The sequence below is a fragment of the Micropterus salmoides genome, unplaced genomic scaffold, assembly GCF_014851395.1.
Source record: "Micropterus salmoides isolate LMB-PRFRI ecotype aquatic unplaced genomic scaffold, ASM1485139v1 Ms_hic_scaffold_11, whole genome shotgun sequence".
Lineage (NCBI taxonomy): Eukaryota > Metazoa > Chordata > Actinopteri > Centrarchiformes > Centrarchidae > Micropterus > Micropterus salmoides.
Window position 1 is genome coordinate 8,902,129 of NW_024040152.1, and position 21,277 is coordinate 8,923,405.

Below are 21,277 nucleotides of genomic sequence, written 5' to 3' on the forward strand. Positions count from 1 at the left end.
AAGCTCTTTAGATTCAAGTAGTGTTCTAACTATGCTGCAATGTTAACTATAGATCAGTGCCCGCTTTAGAATTGTCAGTTAACTATGTGTGCTTATTTACACCTAGAACTGCATCGCTGCAGTTTTATTTTTGCAGCTAATCCGCTGTCTTATACTTTGGTTGGTACCCATGTTTTAGGGATGTTTACCCTAACTTGTACTTTATGATCACTCACACTGTACTTTTGCGCTGTTTATAGCCGTTACACCTGTAACAGCCTCACAAACTGAAGCTTCGGTGGTGCTGCTTGTAGAACTGCTGCTGGCGCTCCTTGGCGGATGTTTCCGTCAGCTTGTCTCTTCTATCAATTACTGGGCCTCTCTCTTTCTCCCCCTCATCCCCAGTCATGCTGCCTACATCGCTGAGGTTCCCGAGATGCTCAATGGAGTCATATTTCTCCAAGTCGGAAGCGATGTCTGCAGGCTGAACACTGAAAGGGAATCAGACCCCCCCGCTCCCTCTCCTTTTCATTCTCCTTCTCCTTGTATTTCTCCACCAGGTCGATGGCTCCATCCACTCGACTTGTCCCCGTCGCACCACCGCTGCAGGCTCCACCTTCTCGTTTAACTTTGATGTCGGACTCGGCTCCAATGGGGGAACTCCGCCCACCACAGACGGGGGCATCCTCCCTCGGCCTGGTCCCTTCCCCTCTGAGCGTGGATCTGCTCGCTAATTTGTTCCAAGTTTCGTAGGGCGATGGAATAGCGGGTCTTCACTTTGGCTACGTGTTGTTCCAGCTGCAGCACTTTGGCCTTGTTCTCCTGGAGTCACACAGAAGGCACATCATCAATTTCAATATTGATTTTATGCCACAACCTACCAGTGACCTCCCGTAAATCCATAAGATACAGATTATATTACAGCATTGTTTGCCAACTCAGCAGCATATTCACAACAAGCAGAACGGGATTCTTCTTGTGGAATAGGAAACTGTAAATGAGAGAGGACATGGTCCACTGCACAGAACATGTGCACTCTGTATGTATGCATTACCTCCAGTATGTGGTTGAACTGGGCCTTGAGTTCAAAGTAAGGTTTGGATTTCACAATGACTCTTTTGAGGGACTTTTGCAGCATCTGAACCCGGCCTCAGCCTCCTGACAAGCGTGTGTGACACGCATGTGCTCCCTCTCACTGCGTAGTCGCTCTTCTTCGGCTTCGTTCACCTGTGAGAGACATGCAGCAGCAGGGTGTTTAGGCCCCCCCCCCGAGTTCCATGTCACCTCTCTGCAAAGCTGTTGAATCTAAAGGGGAACTCCACCGATTTTATACATCAAAGTTTGTTTACAATTCTTGGGGAGTACGGGAAAATTTGCTCAAGACTACATAAGCCGCACACCCCAATCCCCGACTAAACTGTCGGCAGTCAAGTTGCATTGAAAGAAATGTCGGTGGCAGATTTTGTCAATGAAGAATGTGTGAGGAAAAAAATGATATCTCTGGTCCTGCTGCATTGACTTTTATCCTTTAATAAATATCAATTGTAAGTCTGTGTTATAGGAATGCAATGCTAAATCGGTGGCGTGCTCTTGAATGTAAAAATGCTCAAATAAACAAGATAATGAACTTACACTGATTAAGTTGCACGTTTTATTTCTATGGTCACTATCCACCACAGTTTAGACGCACTCTCATTTTTTGTACATTCCAGTGAGTGTTCAACCTTCCTGGAAATTATGTATCATCCAATTTGGGACACCAGAACTATCCTGCACCTACTGTACGTGGCCAACTAAACCCAGGTCTGATGTCATATAACCTCATGTGTGCCGCCTCCTCTGTGTTACCTTGGAGGTAGCGTGATTGAGCATCTCCTGCCAGGTGGGATCCAGGGTGTTCTTGCCATCAGCCATCAGGCCCTGCTCTGCCACATAGACCATCTCCCTGGCAGCTGTATGCATAGAAACCGCTCTCTCATAGCTCAAAGCTGCCTTTTGGGTCTCCTGCTGTGCCTACAGAGAGCAGACAAAACTTTTGCAGCCTACAGAAGTGGAATATGACAGGGACATGACCCTGTGTTCTGTTAAGTCCAATTACAATCAGATCTCTGTCAAACTGTATTTGTAATACCATCATACTTGATTTGAAACTTGATGTTTAATGTAATTAAGTCATTAGGAAAAAATATAAGAACAGGTAAGGTAAATGCAAAAAACAATTAATTGCCTTACAAATTGTATTTAAATTTGTATAAATTGTTAACAATTTCCCATGAGGCAAATATCACACAACTAGAGCTCCTGAAGGAACAAAACAAGTATCTTGTATCCAAATTGTGTGCAGGTTTACATCGAGATGGGTCACAGTTCAGAAAGAATTTCACAAGCATATGAATGAGTCCCCTTCCCTCAGCTTTACTTAGATGACTAAGATGTTGAAAACTCAGTGTATCCCCTATGTGCATTCACGGGCAGCGACGCACCGCTACTAAAATTTCACTCATTCATTATTATATCAATGCGCTACTAATTTTCACTCACACACTATGTGAGCACAGTAACACTCATCGCTTGGCTTGCTTCCTCTTCTCATTCTTCAAAAGACATCTACGTGACAGGTGCTGTTAAAAGAGCAGCGTAACTTCGAACTTTGATTTCCGAGCAGCAGAAACTGACGGTGAACGCGAACAGAGGAAAATATTCTGGCAGTAAATTTCTTGCCTGTTACGGTGTGCCAGCTTCTCAAGACCAAGAAAAGTCTGTTTGATGTTTCCCCACCTGCTGGAAAAGTGAAGCCTGTTTGTGCTAGCTAACATCTCCCCTCCCCTTTAGACTGCGCAGCTGAGCAGGAACACTTCTACAGTAGGCGCTCTTTAGCTGCTATGTAACTTAACATTAGCTCAATATACAGAAAGTAACTGGTAGCTGTTTTACTACCCACTGGTCCAATGTTGAGAACATCAGGTACACACTTAGACTAAACTAGTTCAGCCTACAGCTCTGTCCTGTACAGACTAGTTCATCCAAAAGTATTTTTCAGGTGAAAAATACTTTAGAGTGGTTGTTAGGAAAAGAAAGGACGGTGGTGACTGGAGGAGCTGAGGTTAGCAAAAGTTAATCAGTGATACAAACTAATGCTTTTAAGTTAATGGGGAGACGTTTCTTTTGCGATTTTGATGTGCAAATAAAATGCACCTCAGGAGGGAGGAGGTTTTTCATGTTGCCTATATTATGTCTATACAGATAAATGTCTAAAGCAGTAAAATGAAGATACAAAAGGCAAACAAGAACAATCCTATCTATAATGATTCTGAGGTCATATTAACAGGGTTTAGGGGGTGTTGCCCAAAACATGCTGTGCCATAAATGTAAAATCACTGTGGAGAACATCACAACCAACCAAATGACTTTCCCCAAATCTAATGGTTGTAGTTCCTCCCCAGCAGACTGATTTTTGGGTGTTGTTTATTATCTGCTCTAGCTTTTCCAAGTATTTGTTCAGAGATATGGTGAAAATAATGGCCCAATATGATGAATTTTCATTGGAAAACGTAACCAAACCATGACTACAACCACCACCACCTAAACATTCATGTAAAGCTCACATAAAAAAGGGAAAACACTTAAATTTTAAGCTATTCTAGGGCTGATTTTGGAAGATAATCAACCTGTGAATCCCCCCCCCCACATATTGCGATTTATTATGCGATTCATTTTTAAGCTCCTTACCTTCTGTATTATTCAAAACGGAAAAAGGAATAAATCAAGTGCACGACTAAAACAATATTGATATACACATACACTGTTCTTTCTTGTGGGTCAGGCCTGTGTTATGATGAAATTAGGTGACGCATGAATTATTATTATAAGCAATGGTGGAGAAAAAAAAATCTAATTATAATATAAGAAAAATAATTTGAGAGTCAAGTCATGGCATTAAATATATTTATCATCAGGTAGGCCTACCTACAGACCACAAGAAAAACAAAGTTCACCACAGTGTATTATACAGCGCTCAATACAAAACCCACAGTTTAACCACCAATTAATGCATCTTTCTCAGTTCAAATCTCCTAAGTCCATTTCTCAACAAAAAACTCAAAAGATATTCAGTTTGAGGTTCAATTCAAAAGTAGGCCAATGAGAATAAAACCAAGTGACGCTTCTCGTGTTTAATAGGCAAGCATAATATTGCGATATTGCAAAAGCAATTCATCGTTCAGCCCTAAGCTATTCCAATGTGCATCGCATGCTCCTGGACACAAGAACATGCTCCCGACATGTTGTGTTAGGGTTTTATATTCAGACATACTACGTGCACAAACAAAATTTCAACTCTGCTGCTACAACTCCACCCTAGGGGAAACACTGAAACTGAAATCACAGCAATATGGAGAACAATCAACATTGTGTCTATGTTGCTTGGCATATGTAAAGAACAATGTATACGGATTTTCTAAGGCTATATGCACAATGAAAACGACTACGAGCTACTCCTGTATTTGGGAGCTTTCCACTTGTGATCAGCGCAACCCAAGATGAATTAGGAAGAGGACCAAAGGTTGCTTTTGCAGGTCCAAACCAAAGCAATAAAATAGCTATGTCAATTTTATTTATAGCCCAACAGCACAAATCTTCCGCAAGGGGCTTTGCAGTCTGTACAGGATACGACATCCTCTGTCCTCATCCATTCGGAGAAGGAAAAACTGCCCCCAAAAAACTTAACGTGGTGGGGAAAGAATGGAAGAAACCACAGGAAGAGCAACAGAGGAGGAATCTCTCTTCCAGCAAGGACAGACACACAATAGTGGTGGTGTACAGAATAGACTAACACAAAATTACAGCATGGACAATCATGATGACAAAGCTATAAATAGAATTTAACACATATGAAGAATAGATCCGGGAGAACGTCGAGCAGCTGTACATAAAATTCTCGTTAATGCATGTTTTATTTGGCTCATAATGATTTGCGCTAGTTAATTCCAAATTAAAACAAGTAAAATAATTCTCTTGCTCGGAGCAGAACTCCTGGATCCAGTACTAACAAAGTACCTACTCTAAGAAGACTTCAGAAGGCCTTGCTTACAGAGGCTAGAATTTTTTGGTACCAGGATAAATGACAGCATGTCTTGGCAATACATTAATTTAAGTATTGTAAACTCTTGTGTCTCAATATAATAACTATATTTCTGACAGAGAATATCTATGAGGCACACATACTCAAGTTTACCCTTTGAACAATATTTTAAATGTGGGGTACATAAATGTATGTAAAAATTTTTATATACAAATTAGTGTGTACCTCTTTCGCAAGGCGACGAGCTTCGTAGTAGGGTCTTGCCTTCTCTATGCAGCCACCAAGCTGAGAGCTCTGAGCATTAAGCTTCCTGGCAGACTCTGTGAGGATCTTCCGGTACCCTGATCTGGCATCCTTAATGGTTAATGCATAAAAATGACAAGATTAGATTTATGACTGATTAGGTTTCACACACAAGTATGGCTGCAAGTGAGCAATCACTTCACTGAGTATCACACTATGAGCACCGATACATTTTCCATTTTAGAGAGCTTATGCTTAGAGAAAACAAAATTATCATATTGATTAGCAGCTTCTGGGTAGACTACTAAAATATTTAACAACAGAGTCAGACTCCAGCAATTCCCACAGTGTTAGTACATGTTCTTGCATATTTCCCATGAGTTTTGTTTCAAAATCAAAGCAATTTTTTTTCTGTTTTCCATATTTTTCTGTCATGTGCTGAACAAAGACTAAACAATCGTACCTAATTGGGTGGAAAGTGTATTTTTACTTACATCCAACTGCAGTTCTAGTCTGTTTATTTCTGCACTGGCTTCATTGAGATGCTCCAACTCCTCCTGTGGGAAAAAATAAAAAATAATATACTGCTTTAGGCTTTTATTAACTTTTAACTCCTCTAACATATATGGTCTGGGTGAAATTAGCTCCAGTTTGTATATAATTGTTTTACTGTAATGTATGTGAAGAACTGGAATGACATGTACTTCACATATATGTTAACCATGATGCAAAGGACATGTTTGGGCAGTTTTGTGTCAACTGACAAGATAATCACTTATGATCTGACAACCGGATTTGCTCAGATTATAGTATTAACACTTACCACAAAAAACAAATCATCAAATGTTCTTATTCATAGCTACCTCTCAGTTAGGCTTAACCAAAAGCAATCCAGTATTACCTACCCAGGTACCGTTAACAATGATTATACAGGCCGGCTAATTAATATGTCAGTCTATTTTAAGGTTGGGCAGGTTAAATGACTACCGTTACTACCAGCGCAGAAATCAGACGTTGGCTTTCATACCTGGATTCTGGGGTCCAGTTCCTCCTCGTATGGACTGTGCAATTGCTCTCCCACATTTTTTTGTTTGTCATTTTCGACTTCCTCGCAGGTGTCCCTAAGGGCCGTCTCTAGTGTGTTTCCATTACTTTCGGCAGCTTTGACCTCCTCATCCCCACCGGGAATAACCTCCCTCCAATCCCCAGCATCTGACTCCCCGGACCCGGCGGGGCTCTCTCGCAAGTCGCCTGGCTCCATTCCAGGCCGGACAGTTTCGCTAGCAGCAGCGTTAGCTACCCCAGCAGACGTGAAGGCTAATTAACCCAAAAATCCTATTTACAACAATTGAGACTTATTTTACAGGGTTAAATTAGAAAATAATTCCAGTGGTGGCGACTGTTGTGCAATCTGCCATATCAAAATCACCCCGAAACACGAACCCACTGAAGCTAGCCTCGCCTGCAGCTAGCACGCTAAACACCGTCAGTTAGAATTGAACGGTTGCTTTGTTGATAGCAAACAGGTTAGAACAAATAACTGTCATGGGATCAAAAGTAAAAGGTGGCCAATCAGTATGTCCACCCATCACATGTGTCTTTTCCCCCATCTCTTACCGGGTTCTCCAATACTTTAGCTAGGCTAGCTAGCTAGCGGTTTCGGTCTCACACCATCATTACAAATGAAGTAAACAGACGAGTTTGGTGAAAGGAAGCGCTACGTTTGGCCCAGGGCGGCTACCGTAGCGACCACCAACACGCTCATATGTAAAATTAAACATTCCTGTCATGGATGACTAATGAAAACGCCGTGTTATCACCATCTTCTTATAAATCTAGTGTCTCATTTCCATTTTGTTTCCCCCCACGTAGCACAAAATTCTCCTTTATTCCACACTGTCCGACAGTATCACCCACGTATATTATGTCTGCTTGATCCGACTCCATATTTTTATGGTTGCACCATTCCATTATGAAAATTGTGGATTATAATTACAAATTTCCCCAAATTCAGCCTCACATATAGTGTTCAGTGGGTTTTAACGTTTGCTGCACAGATTAAGTTTGTAATAACTTCCTAAGTGGGCATAAATTGCTGGGTAATACTGTAGTGTATTAGATAAAGGCTTTCTGTAAAATGAATTAAGCAACTCATTAAAAAGCAAAATTGTATATTGTTTTTTATTCTGAAAATATACAAACACACAAATGCCATAGTTTGCAAGGTAACACCTGCAACAAGTACTACATTGGAGAATCATCAAACAAAATTATTTGACATTTAAATGTAAGCAAGAAATGATTTTCATAAACGCAACATAAACACTGAGAATGAAATGAAAGATTATGCTTCAGTAATGACCAGTCACTACCACCATAAGCAATCATACCACAGATGTTTTCATCTTTGTACAAGACAAACATACAGGCTACCAGAAAATGCAGGTGATTGCATTGAATGCATTAATAAATTGTCATGTGCACAATTAGCATAATATAAAAATAGATTTTGCAGTCTCAGCAGTTATGTCTCACAAAATGTTTAGGCTGTATCCAACACTGTATTAAATGTTTTGGAATAATGAAAAAGACCTGAGTGGCATTGGCAATAACCCTAAACCATAAAGAGCGGCAAACCATTCCGCATTGTCAAGGACAATAAACTAGAGCACATATCATTTAATCAAAAAGGACAAAAAACATCAGTCTTTGGTCTGGAATGCTTTCCCGAACTGACATTTAGAGATTACAAAAAGGCAACTGCACATAGGCTGTCTTCTGGATCATCAGCTCCAGGTGGTGTCATACTGGGTCCATCCTGGAGGAGGGGCTAAGTAGATTCTCCGTCCTCTTGAGATGAAACTGACAACCCCTCTGTATCCTGTCCTCGGGACTCCAGACTTCAAGTCATCCATGATTCCCAGGTTTCTGGACATCACTTTGAAACTGTCCTTACTTGAGTATTGCAGGCGGAAGGGCCCAGGTCCTTTTAGCTGCCCCTGCTTAACATCTTCATACGAAACCACAGGAGCATTGTAAACTTCCTTCTCAAAAGCGTTTCTATATGTCACCTCCTGCAGGTAACTCAGGTTTAACTTGGTGAAAGGCACAAATTCGGTATTCAGTTTAATGTAACGTAGGTACTTGTCATAAAACTGACCAAGACTCACTCCTTGCCGGCCAAAGGTTAAAGTTCGGGAGATCTCTGGGCGTATACAAGCACGGTTTTGGCGCTGCTCTGGCTGACGCATCCAGTCGTCCCAGAAGGAAGCAGGCCACTTGGGCTCGAGCTCCTCCCAGACCTCCTTGAGGAGCATCCACCCTAGACCGGGAAAGAAATCTGTTCGGTAGAGGAGGTCAGCCTTTCCTGGATCCACGTAGCCATCCCTGCCATTGTCATTCCACGCTGACACACACCACAGACTGGAGTCAGATTTCAGGAGTGGCAGCAAGGCTCTGAAGTACTCAAAGAAGTCTGGCGCCACCTAGAGTAGGAGATAAATAATTTAATTTCAGTTTACATGACCCCTCTCACCAAATCAAATCAGCTGTTTTAATGATACAATAACTTAAAGGCTGTGAAATATAGAACCTATGTGTTATTGAATTATTAAAAAAAATAATTTATTAATTGATGATGTGATTACCTCCAGGTCATCTTCTACAATCACAACAGAGGAATGAGAAAGGGTCTTGAACACTTGATTGAGAGCCCATCGGTAATGCCTGGATATTTTGTAGTAACCCTGAAACTTCTTGTGCTGTGGCTGCACAGAGATATCTGACAAGTCCGGCTGTTTCAGATGAGTTACTTGATTTCCATACGAACGAATCACCTCAGCAGTCTCTGCATGTCCACAGTCCTGACTCACTATGATTGGGTAAAGCTCTGATGAAGGACGGTGCTGCAGGAGTTTGTCCAAGCAGCGCCGCACCGTGACCCTGTTACAGGCGATTACAAGGATAGGAATGACAGGCTGAGGGGGGGCGACGACCTTTGGTCTGTCTCTGTTTGATGGCTGCCACAGTGACTGATGATTCTGGATCTCCTCCAGGATTTCTTTCTGCATTTCAAGCTCTGTTTCGAACGACTTTGCCATTTGGAGCAGATCTCCCAAAATATCACTGGTTGGTCTTTCCACTTGGCCAGACTCGCCCAACTGGCCAGGCAGGGGTCTGCCCCAGAGCAGAAGCACCAGTATGGCATTCCAGGTGACAAACAGGAACGTACCACAGAGAATGAGAGAGCCTTTCTTACGGATCATGGCCCAGTAACTCAAAGGGAGGGAGGTGGGTTCAAGAGGACAGGGTCTGAGTAGAAAGACGTGTCCTTGCTACAGACAATAGGTATGGGATTTGCTAAGGGCAACCTGTGTATCATCACAAGCGCATAATCAAAGATCTGAGGTTGTACCTTGTTTGCAAACTGGGCTGTAACTAAAGTTATAAGGACACAATACAGTGTCAAAGAAGACTAAAATGGATGAAATATGAGGAAGGGCAGGACTCATCTTGGAGAAAAGTGGTGATTCTGGCAGATCCTCAACTTTTAACTTCCACCTGAAATAATAAGAACACACTTAAAATAAAATAGAGATTGCAATAAAGGTGACTACAAAGTGGAAATAATACTGAGCCACATTTATTTTTTACATGAAATCAAGAAATCATGCAAGTGTGCGTTAATTTCTATTTCGTAGGAAGTTGCTTTGTATAAACTGGAGTGCTGATTCACCCAACTGTCTCTGATCGATTTTTCTCTTATCACCTGTGGCTGTCTCGTCAAATAAGCCAAACAGCGTTTTAGTAAGACTGAAAAACATCTACCAACGCTGACTGCAGCCCTCGCTGCTGCTCGTCAGACAGGTTATACTCGACAGACTGTAAATACTGTAGCTTGAGAAGGAGAGTGTTGAAATTAGCCCATACCTTGACAGCGTGACTACTTCTTCCTCTTGTGGCCATTTCTCCGCCGTTTCTTCGATGACAACCGGCAAAGTTAAACGACAGGGGTCGTGAGGCCTTGTGGAGCCAGAATAAAACTATTCTCCGGCTAGTTTCCCCGCTATTAAAACAACTTAACGCCCCTTAGTTTTTCCCGTTTCTCGCAAAACTGGACGAGGAGGAGGAGATAAACTAACACGACGACTTCCTGGTTAGCAGGCAGTCACGGGAAGTCCCGCCCTAACTGTCACCTTGAGAAATTACACAACACTTTCGTCTGAACTGCTCTCTGCTGAGCTAATTAAGCTATGTAATTAAGCTGCCTTTGGTGTCTTTGTAAAGAGTTATTTTTCCGCTTTTACACACTGTGGCTGTTTGAAATATTGTAATGAAGAGACAGAGAGTTTTTCAGATGTGGATTTTAATTTAATAGAGACCTAGCTAATGCGACAATATGTTTTTCAGCTTCACCTTGCAGAGGAAGTGCATGTAATTTGCATTGGTTTCATGGAGTGTGGATAGGCAAATGTGTATTTGGTTTTTGGTTTGGTAGGTTGAAGTAGGACAAACGAATAGGAACTGTGATCCTGTTTTTGCATAATATTATCTGTAATGTAACCTACACTATTTCAGCAATCCGGAATTCCAGTTTTTACGACCTGAAAATCTAACCCACGTGAATCATGCAGATCTGTAATTTTAAAAAAAGAAGGGTGGGTGGTACAGGAGCTGGCCGAGTGAAATGGAAAGGACATCTATAGGCTGACGTGTAAAGTTTTCTTCCTTTCCAAGTATCAACAAGGATGTTCCTTTGTGTTCAGCTGCCAATTCCACACCTGCGCAGTGTGTACCACAGTCGCTGTCGCACATCAGTGGTAGCCTAAGTAACGTGTTGGGCAGTAATACTGCAACATTACTTTTGCCAGTAAAGAGTAATGTAACGGATTACTATTTCCAAAACAGTTATATTATTACAGTTACTAATCCAAGTAACGCTGCGCTGCTGAACGCACCATCCCTGACGTGAATGCGCGAGCGCGCCGCAGCTCAGCGGCACCCCGGTCCGGACCTTATGTTGTTAAAGTCAGCTGTTAGCCAAAAAGCTAAAAGAAGACTGTAGAACAGGGAGAGAGAGGTGTTTTCAACAGCTGTAAGTAACGTTAACGACAGTAACGCCATTATTGTGTCCCAGTAAAGAACATTGTCGTCCGTTGTAAACTTTGTGCGACCAGCAAAAAAGTTTTTGACCGCGAACAGTTCCACATTTCTACTTAGGCTAATTGAAGCATCAGCTAATGAAACTAATGCCGCTGCTGCCAGTGATGCTTGGACTCATCGGGAGAGAGTGGCGTTATATCACCCAGTAATAAGTAGAGTAGCTAATATTGCTTTTTTAAGGAGTATATGCTGAGTAACTAGTTGGTAATAACTACATTATTTCAGAGTACCTTGCCCATGTTGCGTTTTCAGATTTTGAGAAAGGAGAGACTGGGTCCAAATTAAAATTAACAAAAAGATTTAATTACAAAAATTAGTGAATAAAGAGATGACATTACAGAAGAAGTTTCTCTGTAAAGATGTACAGTTTCCAGTCATGAGGTTACTGCCGCCCCCAGCAGTGGACCGGAAAGTTGCTTTTCCTCACAAATTCACAGCTTACAGTCCATTCTATCAAAATAGGTTGTTAATATCCTCCAGGTATGTGGGCGGGTCCTTTTTCCTCCAAATGGCTCAGGACCGTAGCCATTGGTCATTTGGTTACATTTACATTTATTCATTTAGCTGACGCTTTTATCCAAAGCCACTTACAATTATACATGTCAGAGGTCGCACGCCTCTGGAGCAACTAGGGGTTAAGTGTCTTGCTCAGGTACACAATGGTGGATGTCTCACAGTGGGAATCGAACCTAGGTCTCCCACCCTACTTTTACTTCTTCGTCACCCAATTAGGAAGGGTGTACCTTACTGTTCTACGTTGCTTTTGGTCGAACAAGAGAGCGCTGACCCCAGACTTAGAACCCCTTTGATCTACAGGAATACACAGTCCTTGCTCTACCAACTAGTCATACAGCACAACAGGGCAACAGGGGTTGTCTCCAAAACGGTCGACACCCAATCTTAGGAGTCTATGAAGAAGTTAGACAAAAGGATCCTTCTGGCGCTAAACAAAGAGGTGTCAGTTTCCTTCACATTACAAAGAGGAGATAAACAATGGTTTAATTAACTTTCTAATGAAATTGTCTGGCTTAAAACCCTGCAGTTTTACATTTGAAGGACAACACTGGAATACATTAAGTTTGTTGTAACCTTTTAAAACTCAACACCCAAAACGGAGTTGACAATAAGGATCGGATAAATTGGGTTGGCCTATGTTTTGATTATTGCTTGTTATAGGCTATCCAATGTTTACTTTGACTTTGCTGTCGATTGATCAATCATATAAGCTAAATAGGCTACACTTTGCTGTATGAATGGTTGCTTTTTAAGTCGTCCTTATGTTAAAGGTTTCAGTTATAAAAAAAATAATCTTGTGAATGGTTGTGACAGGATTTATATAAGACCGTTTCAGACTGCTTGTATCCGCGGGGTCGCTCTGCACTCAGGCAAGGTAACCATGGCAACGGCTTCTGTATAACTGCCGCGATCCTGTGAAACTGTCGAGGTCGTTCTCGTCTCAGGCACACGCCCGTCCGCTGCCAGAGTTGAAATGTCTTTTTCCTACAGTTTATCAACAGACAGAGACTGATCTGACTGTTTGATCAGAGTTTCCTGAATAATATAAGTGTTTCTTTAACAGTTAGGCCACCAGGTTTTAACAGGCGACAACCTTTGCTGCTGTCTCTTATTCATTAAAAATAACCTATTAACCTTTACTGAACTAATTTGTTAGTTAGTAGTTATATTATTTAGTTATAGACTCAATTATTTCATGTTGCACATTTAGCTGGTGAGAGGTTGCGATGGCGCAGTGGATTAGACACTTGTCTTTGATTCCACTGCAACACATCCACCAAATAAGTTGTTGATATGGGTCCTGCTGCTATATATTTTCCTGCTTTTTTGCCCTTTGCCAATAACATGCCTGAACTTTAAACTCACTACACATTTTAACTTGTGTAAGTGTAACAAGGACAATTTACCATTTAACTAGCAGCTACGGAACTGGGTCCATCCAGTTGCGCACAGATTTAAATGGCAAGGTTTTAATGTAGGCTATAACGTTTGTACACAAATGAGATAAAATGTGTTAGCTTCAGTGAGCTTTAGAAATGCAGACAGGTGGGTTTTTATCTTTGGACAGATTGCTGTTTCCCCCTGTTTCCAGTCTTTAAGCTTAGTTAATTAATCAGCTGGTCACCATTGCTAAAATCTTTTACGCATAGCGCAGAAATACTCTATTAAAAGTAAAAGTCCTGCATTGAAAACATTAGTAAAAGTAGGTCATAGCCCACAAAATTACTGTTATGTACTTATATATATACTGAAATTACCAAAAGTATCCTACTCAATATGCCAAATGGCCCATTTCAAAATCAAATCTAGTTTGTGCAGAGCCCAGTGAACAAGTCCTTCTAGCCAGTGCCTTGGTGCCCGGACTGACAGGTGAATTACCTTAACATACATGTTTGTGATGCTCAAACCGGTAAAAGTAAATGAAGTGAAGTACAGTATTTGCCTCCAAAATGTAGTGGAGTAGAAGTATAAAAATATTAAATACTCAATAATATATTAATGTAACACTGACAAGCACAGTTCTGCTGCATAATGGGTACTTTTACGTGTGATACTTTAAGTGAATTTTGCTGATAAAATGTATGTACTCTCACTTTGAAGATGAAGATGAATTTCGAATGCAAGAGATTATTTTTAGATTGTTGTACTGCTGCTATACTTAATTAAAAGATCTGAATTACTTATTCCATCACTGTTTCAGCAGAGAGCAGTCATGCCTTTCATACAACTGGAAAATATAAAAGAAAGCTGGATTGATGCAAGTGTCCTCATACTAGCTCTGAATACTTGGATTTATTATATAAATATTTCACAGTTAAACAAACGTGCAATTGGATATTTCCATTTTGTGAGGTTTTATAGCCATCATTACAAATGGAAATCTATTCCACAATTTTGGCAAAATAAGTTTTGGGGAAAACAGAAGAGTTAGCAAATGAAATGGACTGCCATTATTTTAACTATCCTCCTGGAGGCATAGAATACCTTACATAAATGTGAGACTATGAACACTGCTTGTTTTTCATGTTTTACTGGTATTTCTTGTCACAGCATTGCTTATCCTCAACTACTAAAGCACACTAAAAATGCTCTAAAATCAACCAGTTGTCTTATATCACCGGGTTAAAGTCCAAATGTGGGTTGTGTTTTGTGAAAGCCAAGTAAAGGTTAGATCACAGTGTGTATTTTTGGTGCTGAGGCCTTGGACTCTCTCAGTCATGTCTGTCCTCTGTAATCCATTGTCCAGAGCCGGAGTTGTCCTTTGTGCAAGTTAGATCAGTGGGATTTGTCTGAAAGAGGACGTTTTGTAATAACTTGAACATAAATTGCGTGTGCTCAATTTAGAAGAATCCAATTAAGTCTTATAACGCTCACCTGCAGGGCAACATTTTAGACATTTTTCTGATCCTGTTTGCTCAGCAGATACTATGGCGCATCATCAGGGCTTCTTGATTTTTACAACACTGACATCGTCGAAAATATCTAATCTGACACCAGAGCAGTCAAAGACAAGCAGGTGCTCTTCAGTGATGACCAGCCAGTTAACACAAAAGACAGTATTTGTCCTGCATTTCTCATTAATCATGGGGACATTGTGGACACTATCAGAATGCCAGCTGGGAATTCACTGGTTTCCTTAACAATTTATATTTTGATGTTTTTTGCAAATGCTTCGTATTTAATCATTTATCACCCGAAAGACTGCACACCCAAACACAAGAAAAGCAATCTAGTACATGCTGTCCAATGCAGTGAGGAATGTTCAGACCTGTAGCCTATATTGGGGAAACTAAACAACCACTACACAAACTCACGGCTTAACACAGAAGGGCCAACTCCTCAGGTCAATATACAAGACACTCTTTCGATGAAAACAATGTACATATTTGCATAGGCAGGACAGATAGTATGAAAGAGGAGTGAAAGAAGCTGTCTACACCAAAGTAGAGAAACAGGGGAGGAAGCAGGGGAGGAGGTCTGCTATACCACTTATCCCCCACCCATAGGCAGAAATCGCAAGGGGGTCAGGGGTTCAGGATCTACCTCATCTGGGGGTTGAAAAAAATTTTTAGATTAAATATTATAATGACACATTAAAATAATTGTGTAAGTAGTAAAACAATACAAACGCAAAAGGGGCAACAACACTGTGAGTCCATTGTGGTTTGGTCCACTGTCTGCTTTCCCCCTTTATGTCACCTACATACAAGTCTGACTACTATTTTTCTCAATGATACCTTTAAAGTTTTCAAGCCACCTTGTTTACAGGCCTGTTTACAGTACTAGAAAGTATAGGTTGTATAAAGACACCATGCAGGTTTCTGAAAGGAACCTGTTTTTTTTAGAGGACACGTGTCATAAACATTAACAGGATGCCCCAGCTACTCTGTAATCAGGCATATATTAACTCAGGACGGGTTAAAGCAAGCTGACCATCATTTTAAATTTAAATTTTAAATAAAATCCAAATTAGTTTATAGAAATATTATTGTCATCATGTGTTTTGGAAATACTGAGCAAGGACATTTCAATGTCTCAAATAATGCTTTATTTGATGATGGTATGGAAAATAAAGTCCATTCTCATTACAGAAAAGAGAAAATATTTTACAAATGTATAAATCAACTACTACTACTGGCTATGTACAATGGATTGGTCTAAAAACACAATTTGTAAGAACTAGAGACCCTGAACTGGCTATTTAAATCAACCTGATCCAATCAAAAGATTCTCTTAACAGAGTTTAATGCATTTCAGCATTTACAGCTTATTAATCATTATGAAAAGTCACTTTACATACACACTATTTCTGACTTTCACAGTAATCACAAACATATTAAGAGAAGAATCCAAAAATACACGTTTCCCTGTTTCTTTATGTGCAACTTGGAGCCTGTGTGTCCTTTGTTTTAAAAATGTTGCTCTCCTTGTTTTTCTTCATTTCCCCATTTTGCATTTGAACCAGCTTGAATGTGTTCCAGTGCTTATTTGTCCTTCACCATTACTCACAAAGAGAAAAAGGAGGCAAAAGGATCACTGAGAATCATAACAAGTTTTTTGTGATATTCTCTTCCTCCACTCTAGTCTCCTCGCCAAGGGCAGATATTTCATGTAACAGTTGGTGGGGACAATAAAAACTTCTCCCAGCAGGAGGGGTGGTGGAAACTATCTTATTACTGCAAAGCTTGAACCCTGTTTTCCTTTTTTATTGTCTGCTTGGTCTCATCCTGGGTTGATGCAAAGTTTCAGAGGACAGAGACTCAGAGCGTCCCCATAAGCATAGTAACTTAATCCTGCCTGCGTTTGCTCGGTGCGAGAGGAGACTGAGCAAAGCTGTGCTGCTGCCAAATAAGCTACTGACTGAGATGCATGAAAATAAATTAGCCTACAATATAATAGCATTTTTTATATTTCTCACTTTCCCCCTGATGATCTCAATAACTCACTAGATTTGTATTGTTGTTTTTTAGAAAACAGGTTGCTGAGGGTCTGAAAAAGGTAGGCAGCGGACCAAACCTCTGTGAGGCATATGAGTAGTGAGGACATAATTTTTTTACTTAAAATTGCTTTCGACTTGTAGTAGTGAACAAGAGCTGGTAACCATTTGTACCTAAAACACTGACTAAATGCAGACAGAAAACTGTTATATTTAATTGTTTTGATCAAAATTGTTGCTGGGGACAATTCAGTAGTAGCAATTAAGGAGACTGGCCATCACCCTGTCCTTCTTGGACGGGAGTGATGGTCTGCCTCTGCCCGGCCAGAGGGGATGAGGCTGTACTTGACCTTGTCCTCGATGGAGGGCTCTCCTCTGTAGCACTACTAGCCCTCCACAGTGGAAAATGGCCCATAAAATGGGGCTCTAGCGGTCAGCGGGGCCGCCCAGTCATGCAGGCAAAGATGTACTATTTTGGGGACAGTCACACGTAGATGCTTCACGTCAGGCTGGTCATGGAGTCCTGCGCTGAATTCTCTGGCGGGATTTTTGGAGGGCAGCTGGAGAAGCCTTCATTCTCTTGGGGGCTGAGTCAAAAAGAACGAGCAAATGGTCTGGGGGATAGGCCTAATGGTCACCAGCAGGTAAGCTGGGTCTTTCTCTTCAAATACACAGCAGCCTTCCTCCCAGTCATAGTCGGCCTACAGCTTGGATCAAGCCATCCCACCCTCCGAAGCTGGCACTGGGCTAAGTCGGAGGGAGCTGAGAGACTCAGAAAACTGCAGCCACCATTTGCTCTGCTAAAAGCCCGACACAGGAGTCAGCCTCAGCATGAGAGAAATAATGCATACCACTGCATTTATCTGACAGCTGGAGTTACTTTGGAGATTAATGTATTTTACATAAAAAGTTTGCTACTCCTAAGGTATTTTTCTCTGTGACTTAGAATTTACTGACACACATATGTGTACAAATTGAACTGTCACAGGTCCCCAGTTGCATTGCACCAGTCTTCATAATATTCAAGCCACCCTGTTAACTGGTCTGCTAACACCACTAGAGGGTATCGAGTGTCTAAAGAAGCCATGCAGGTTTTTGAAAGGAAATAGGCAACAGACCTGTTCTGACTCAGAGGACACCTGTGCAGAAAATGGACAGGACGCTCCTACTATACTGTAATCTGGCAAATATTAAGAACTCTGGACAGGTTAAAGCAAGTTGACTTTTCAAATTAGTTTATAGGTATAGGTATTCTCATCATGTGTTTTGGAAATACTGAGCAATGATCTTTGAATGTCTCAAGTAATGCTTTATTTGTTGATGTTATGGGGGAAACGTCCATTCTTTAGAGGGAAAAGAGAAAATATTTTACACATATATAAATTGTTAATGGCTATGTACAATGGGTTGGTCTATAAACACAATTTATAAGAACTAGAAACCCTGAACTAGCTATAGAAATCAACCTGATCCAATCAAAAGATACTCTTCACAGAGTTTAGTGCATTTCAGCTTTTGCAGCTTGTTAATCATTATGAACAGTTACTTTGCATACACACTATTTCTGGCTTTCACAGTAATCACAAACACATTAAGAGAAGAATCCAAACATACAAGTTTCCCCTGTTTCCATATGTGCAACTTGGAGCCTGTGTGTCCTTTGTTTTAAAAATGTTGCTCTCCTTGTTCTCCCCATTTGGCATCCAAACCAGCTTGAAAGTGTCCCAGTGCTTAGTTTGTCCTTCACCATTGCTCACCAAGAGGAAAAGGGAGGTAAAAAGATCACTGAGAATCGTAACAAGTTTTGTGTGATATTCTCGATCTCCACTTTTGTTTCATTGCTACTGCCCGTCCATCCCCGGCCCCCTTTAAGGGGTCTCAGCGCTGCCGTATTCACCTTGGGGATGCGGTGACGTTTGGTTCATTGGTCTGTGAATCACCACATTTGGTACGATCACAAAGGCCAGAATCCCCACCAGCATGAGTGCCACAGTAATGGTGATGATGGACGCCACTGCGGCGTAGTAGCACTGGTTTGAGCGGAACAAATTACATAGGTGACCTCTGACCCTGTTTGGAGGCCTGCCAACGTTTACCACTGTGGCTGGGACTATTCCCTGCTCCATTGCACTCAAGTGAAGGTCACCACCAGCTGTCACCTGGGCATCCTGACTCCTTTTGGGCAGAGTGAGGACATTAGGCTTGGTCAGGCTATTAGGAGGAGGGTTCTTAAGGAGAAGTTTTCCCTTACTACGCTTGAAGCGGATGGACAGTGCCCTCTGCATGTCTTGTGGGAGTTTGCCTATGATGTCCTGATTGTTTCCCAGGCGGGGCAGGTCCCTGCCGTGGGGGAGCTCGGTCAGCTTACGACATACAGGGCAGGACAGGGTCTTGAGCTCAGGAGAGGTCACGTTGATACGAGCAAGGCACTCCAGGCAAAAGGTGTGTCCGCACGCCAGCAGCTTTGGGGTCTTGAAGACGTTATCGTAGGTGCAGAAACACACAGCGCACTCAGTGTCCTCCACATCATCTACAGGGGACTTCACCTTTCTCCGGTCGCTCCCTCTGTCTTTCCTGTCACCCCCCCGGCCCTCTTCACTCCTCCCCCGTTGCCTCCTCTCTCCCTGGTGCCTGTCTTGTTCCCTCCTCCTGCCCCTCTCTGAGTCTGTACTCTTTGATCTCCTCACTTTTGCAGGCTTCTTCTTCTGCTGGTCCTCCTTTCTGTTTGTCCCTATCTGGCTGAGTTTCGGCTTGACATTGGGGGTCTGTCTGGCTCCATGGCCCTGGCTCCCTTCGGGCCTGCATCTCTCCCCGTCTTCGCTCATGTTGGACGGATGATGTTAGAGTGCCAGCTGGGATCCTTTTTCACAAGTTTTCAACAGGAGCTGTGGAAAATAAAAGATGAGATGGGTTCACTGGCTCCCAGAAAGTAGCAGAGCAGGAAACAGACTGTTGGAGTTTACCTGCACAGTCACCACTGCTGTTTCATGATGATGAAGCAATAATTTCTAATCTCTTGCTATCTAACATCTCTATTGTATTAAAATGCTATGTGTTTTTTTTTCATTTAAGCCTAATAAACTTTCATGTGATGCTTGTACCTTGATATTGACTTCCTGTATTTGTTTAATAGGCTTTTCTGCACAGAAATTATCTGCTAATGTGAGAACTGCAGAACTGCTTCAAATATTTTTGACGTAATGGGAATTTGTATGATCTTGCTGTCTTAGTGGGCTGAGACCTGTTAAATAAAACTAAATCTAGGGTGTCATCGGTGTGTGACACAGCTTCATTGTTTTGAAATTTCATAGCAAACATTCCATTTTACATAGTCAGCCATTAACTCAGTTTTTAACCCATCGGAGGCACACAATAAACAGTGAAGCAGCAGAGTTCCTTCAAGTGTAGAAATTGCTTAAGTAAAAGTTTAGTTATAAGTGTACAATTTGCAAGTTTGGCAGCCAAGAGCAGCAGAGATAATTTGTACACACACGCACTGACCTGCTGAGGTAGATGAATGTCGAATCACGCCGAAACCACAAAATGATGTAAGTACAATAATCCTTTTATCCTTAACATCACCAAACTTCATTAGGTTACTAACAAAACAACTAAAAACTTTACTCTGGAACTTCTTTGGTCTGTCTGCAGTCCGCGTCCTCCTCTTCTGTTATCCTTCCTGTCATATCTTGTTTTCTAATACTAACACAGCACTGCCTCCTCTGAACCCTCCTCCTGTCTGCCTCCACCTCCCACCCCAATCGCTTTTCCTCTCCTCTCGTCAAACCAGTTAGTCCAGGAGTAGTGAGTCAGTGCTTTTTACCGTCTGTGTGATATATGGATAAATCTCATGTCTGTCTGCACACACAGCAGAACACATATCAATCTGGTATCATAGTTTGACTCAGAGGCAGCTCTGCCACTGATCACAGCTGAATTGATTAATAAATTCTACTAAGAATCAAAGAAATATCTGTCAGCTGTTGTTGTTCAAGAAAGTATTCACTATCACATATGATGTCAGTGGCATGAAGGTATGACAATATGGAATGATATGTATGTGTAATGTGAATTATGAAATGGTGAGAAAAAAACCCCCCCACTGTCAATGCATAAACAGACAGACGGGTACAGTTCTGTCAACATTGCATGTATAAGCACCTCATACCTGTAATACCTTCACCGCTGAGTTTACCACCCACACAAGATCAGCTATGTTTTCTCACTGGTTACTCCTTTTCATCTGAGCTTTTTTGAGTATCTGAGAATACACCCTGACTGAGACCACAGTGTTTAACAATACAATGTCATCAAACAACACAAAAGCTTTGTTGCTAAAAGTTTATTTGCTAATTAAAATA

General features: G+C 41.5%; 2 protein-coding genes and 1 pseudogene across 2 annotated transcripts; all 3 read right to left on the bottom strand.

Annotated features, from left to right (window-relative positions):
- Positions 1 to 229: 229 nt before the first annotated feature.
- On the bottom strand, positions 230 to 7,012 carry LOC119897166 (annotated as a pseudogene).
- A 453-nt stretch (positions 7,013 to 7,465) lies between these two features.
- Positions 7,466 to 10,440, bottom strand: LOC119897165 (alpha-1,3-mannosyl-glycoprotein 2-beta-N-acetylglucosaminyltransferase-like). The gene is made up of 3 exons (XM_038710750.1): positions 10,232 to 10,440; positions 8,950 to 9,862; positions 7,466 to 8,787 (listed from the first exon to the last, which is right to left on the bottom strand). Exons 2-3 carry the CDS (start codon positions 9,565 to 9,567, stop codon positions 8,089 to 8,091), a joined length of 1,317 nt encoding a protein of 438 aa, XP_038566678.1. The 5' UTR covers positions 9,568 to 9,862; positions 10,232 to 10,440; the 3' UTR covers positions 7,466 to 8,088.
- A 7,770-nt stretch (positions 10,441 to 18,210) lies between these two features.
- Positions 18,211 to 20,596, bottom strand: LOC119897168 (E3 ubiquitin-protein ligase RNF183-like). Its single transcript, XM_038710752.1, has 2 exons — positions 20,418 to 20,596; positions 18,211 to 19,801 (listed from the first exon to the last, which is right to left on the bottom strand). Exon 2 carries the CDS (start codon positions 19,739 to 19,741, stop codon positions 18,785 to 18,787), a length of 957 nt encoding a protein of 318 aa, XP_038566680.1. The 5' UTR covers positions 19,742 to 19,801; positions 20,418 to 20,596; the 3' UTR covers positions 18,211 to 18,784.
- Positions 20,597 to 21,277: the final 681 nt, after the last annotated feature.

Coding starts and splice junctions, on each gene's coding strand:
- LOC119897165 (XM_038710750.1), bottom strand. CDS start 9,567: ATGATCCGTAAGAAAGGCTCTCTCATTCTCTGTGGTACGTTCCTGTTT. Junction 8,788..8,949: donor TTGTAGAAGATGACCTGGAG/GTAATCACATCA, acceptor CTCCTACTCTAG/GTGGCGCCAGACTTCTTTGA.
- LOC119897168 (XM_038710752.1), bottom strand. CDS start 19,741: ATGAGCGAAGACGGGGAGAGATGCAGGCCCGAAGGGAGCCAGGGCCAT.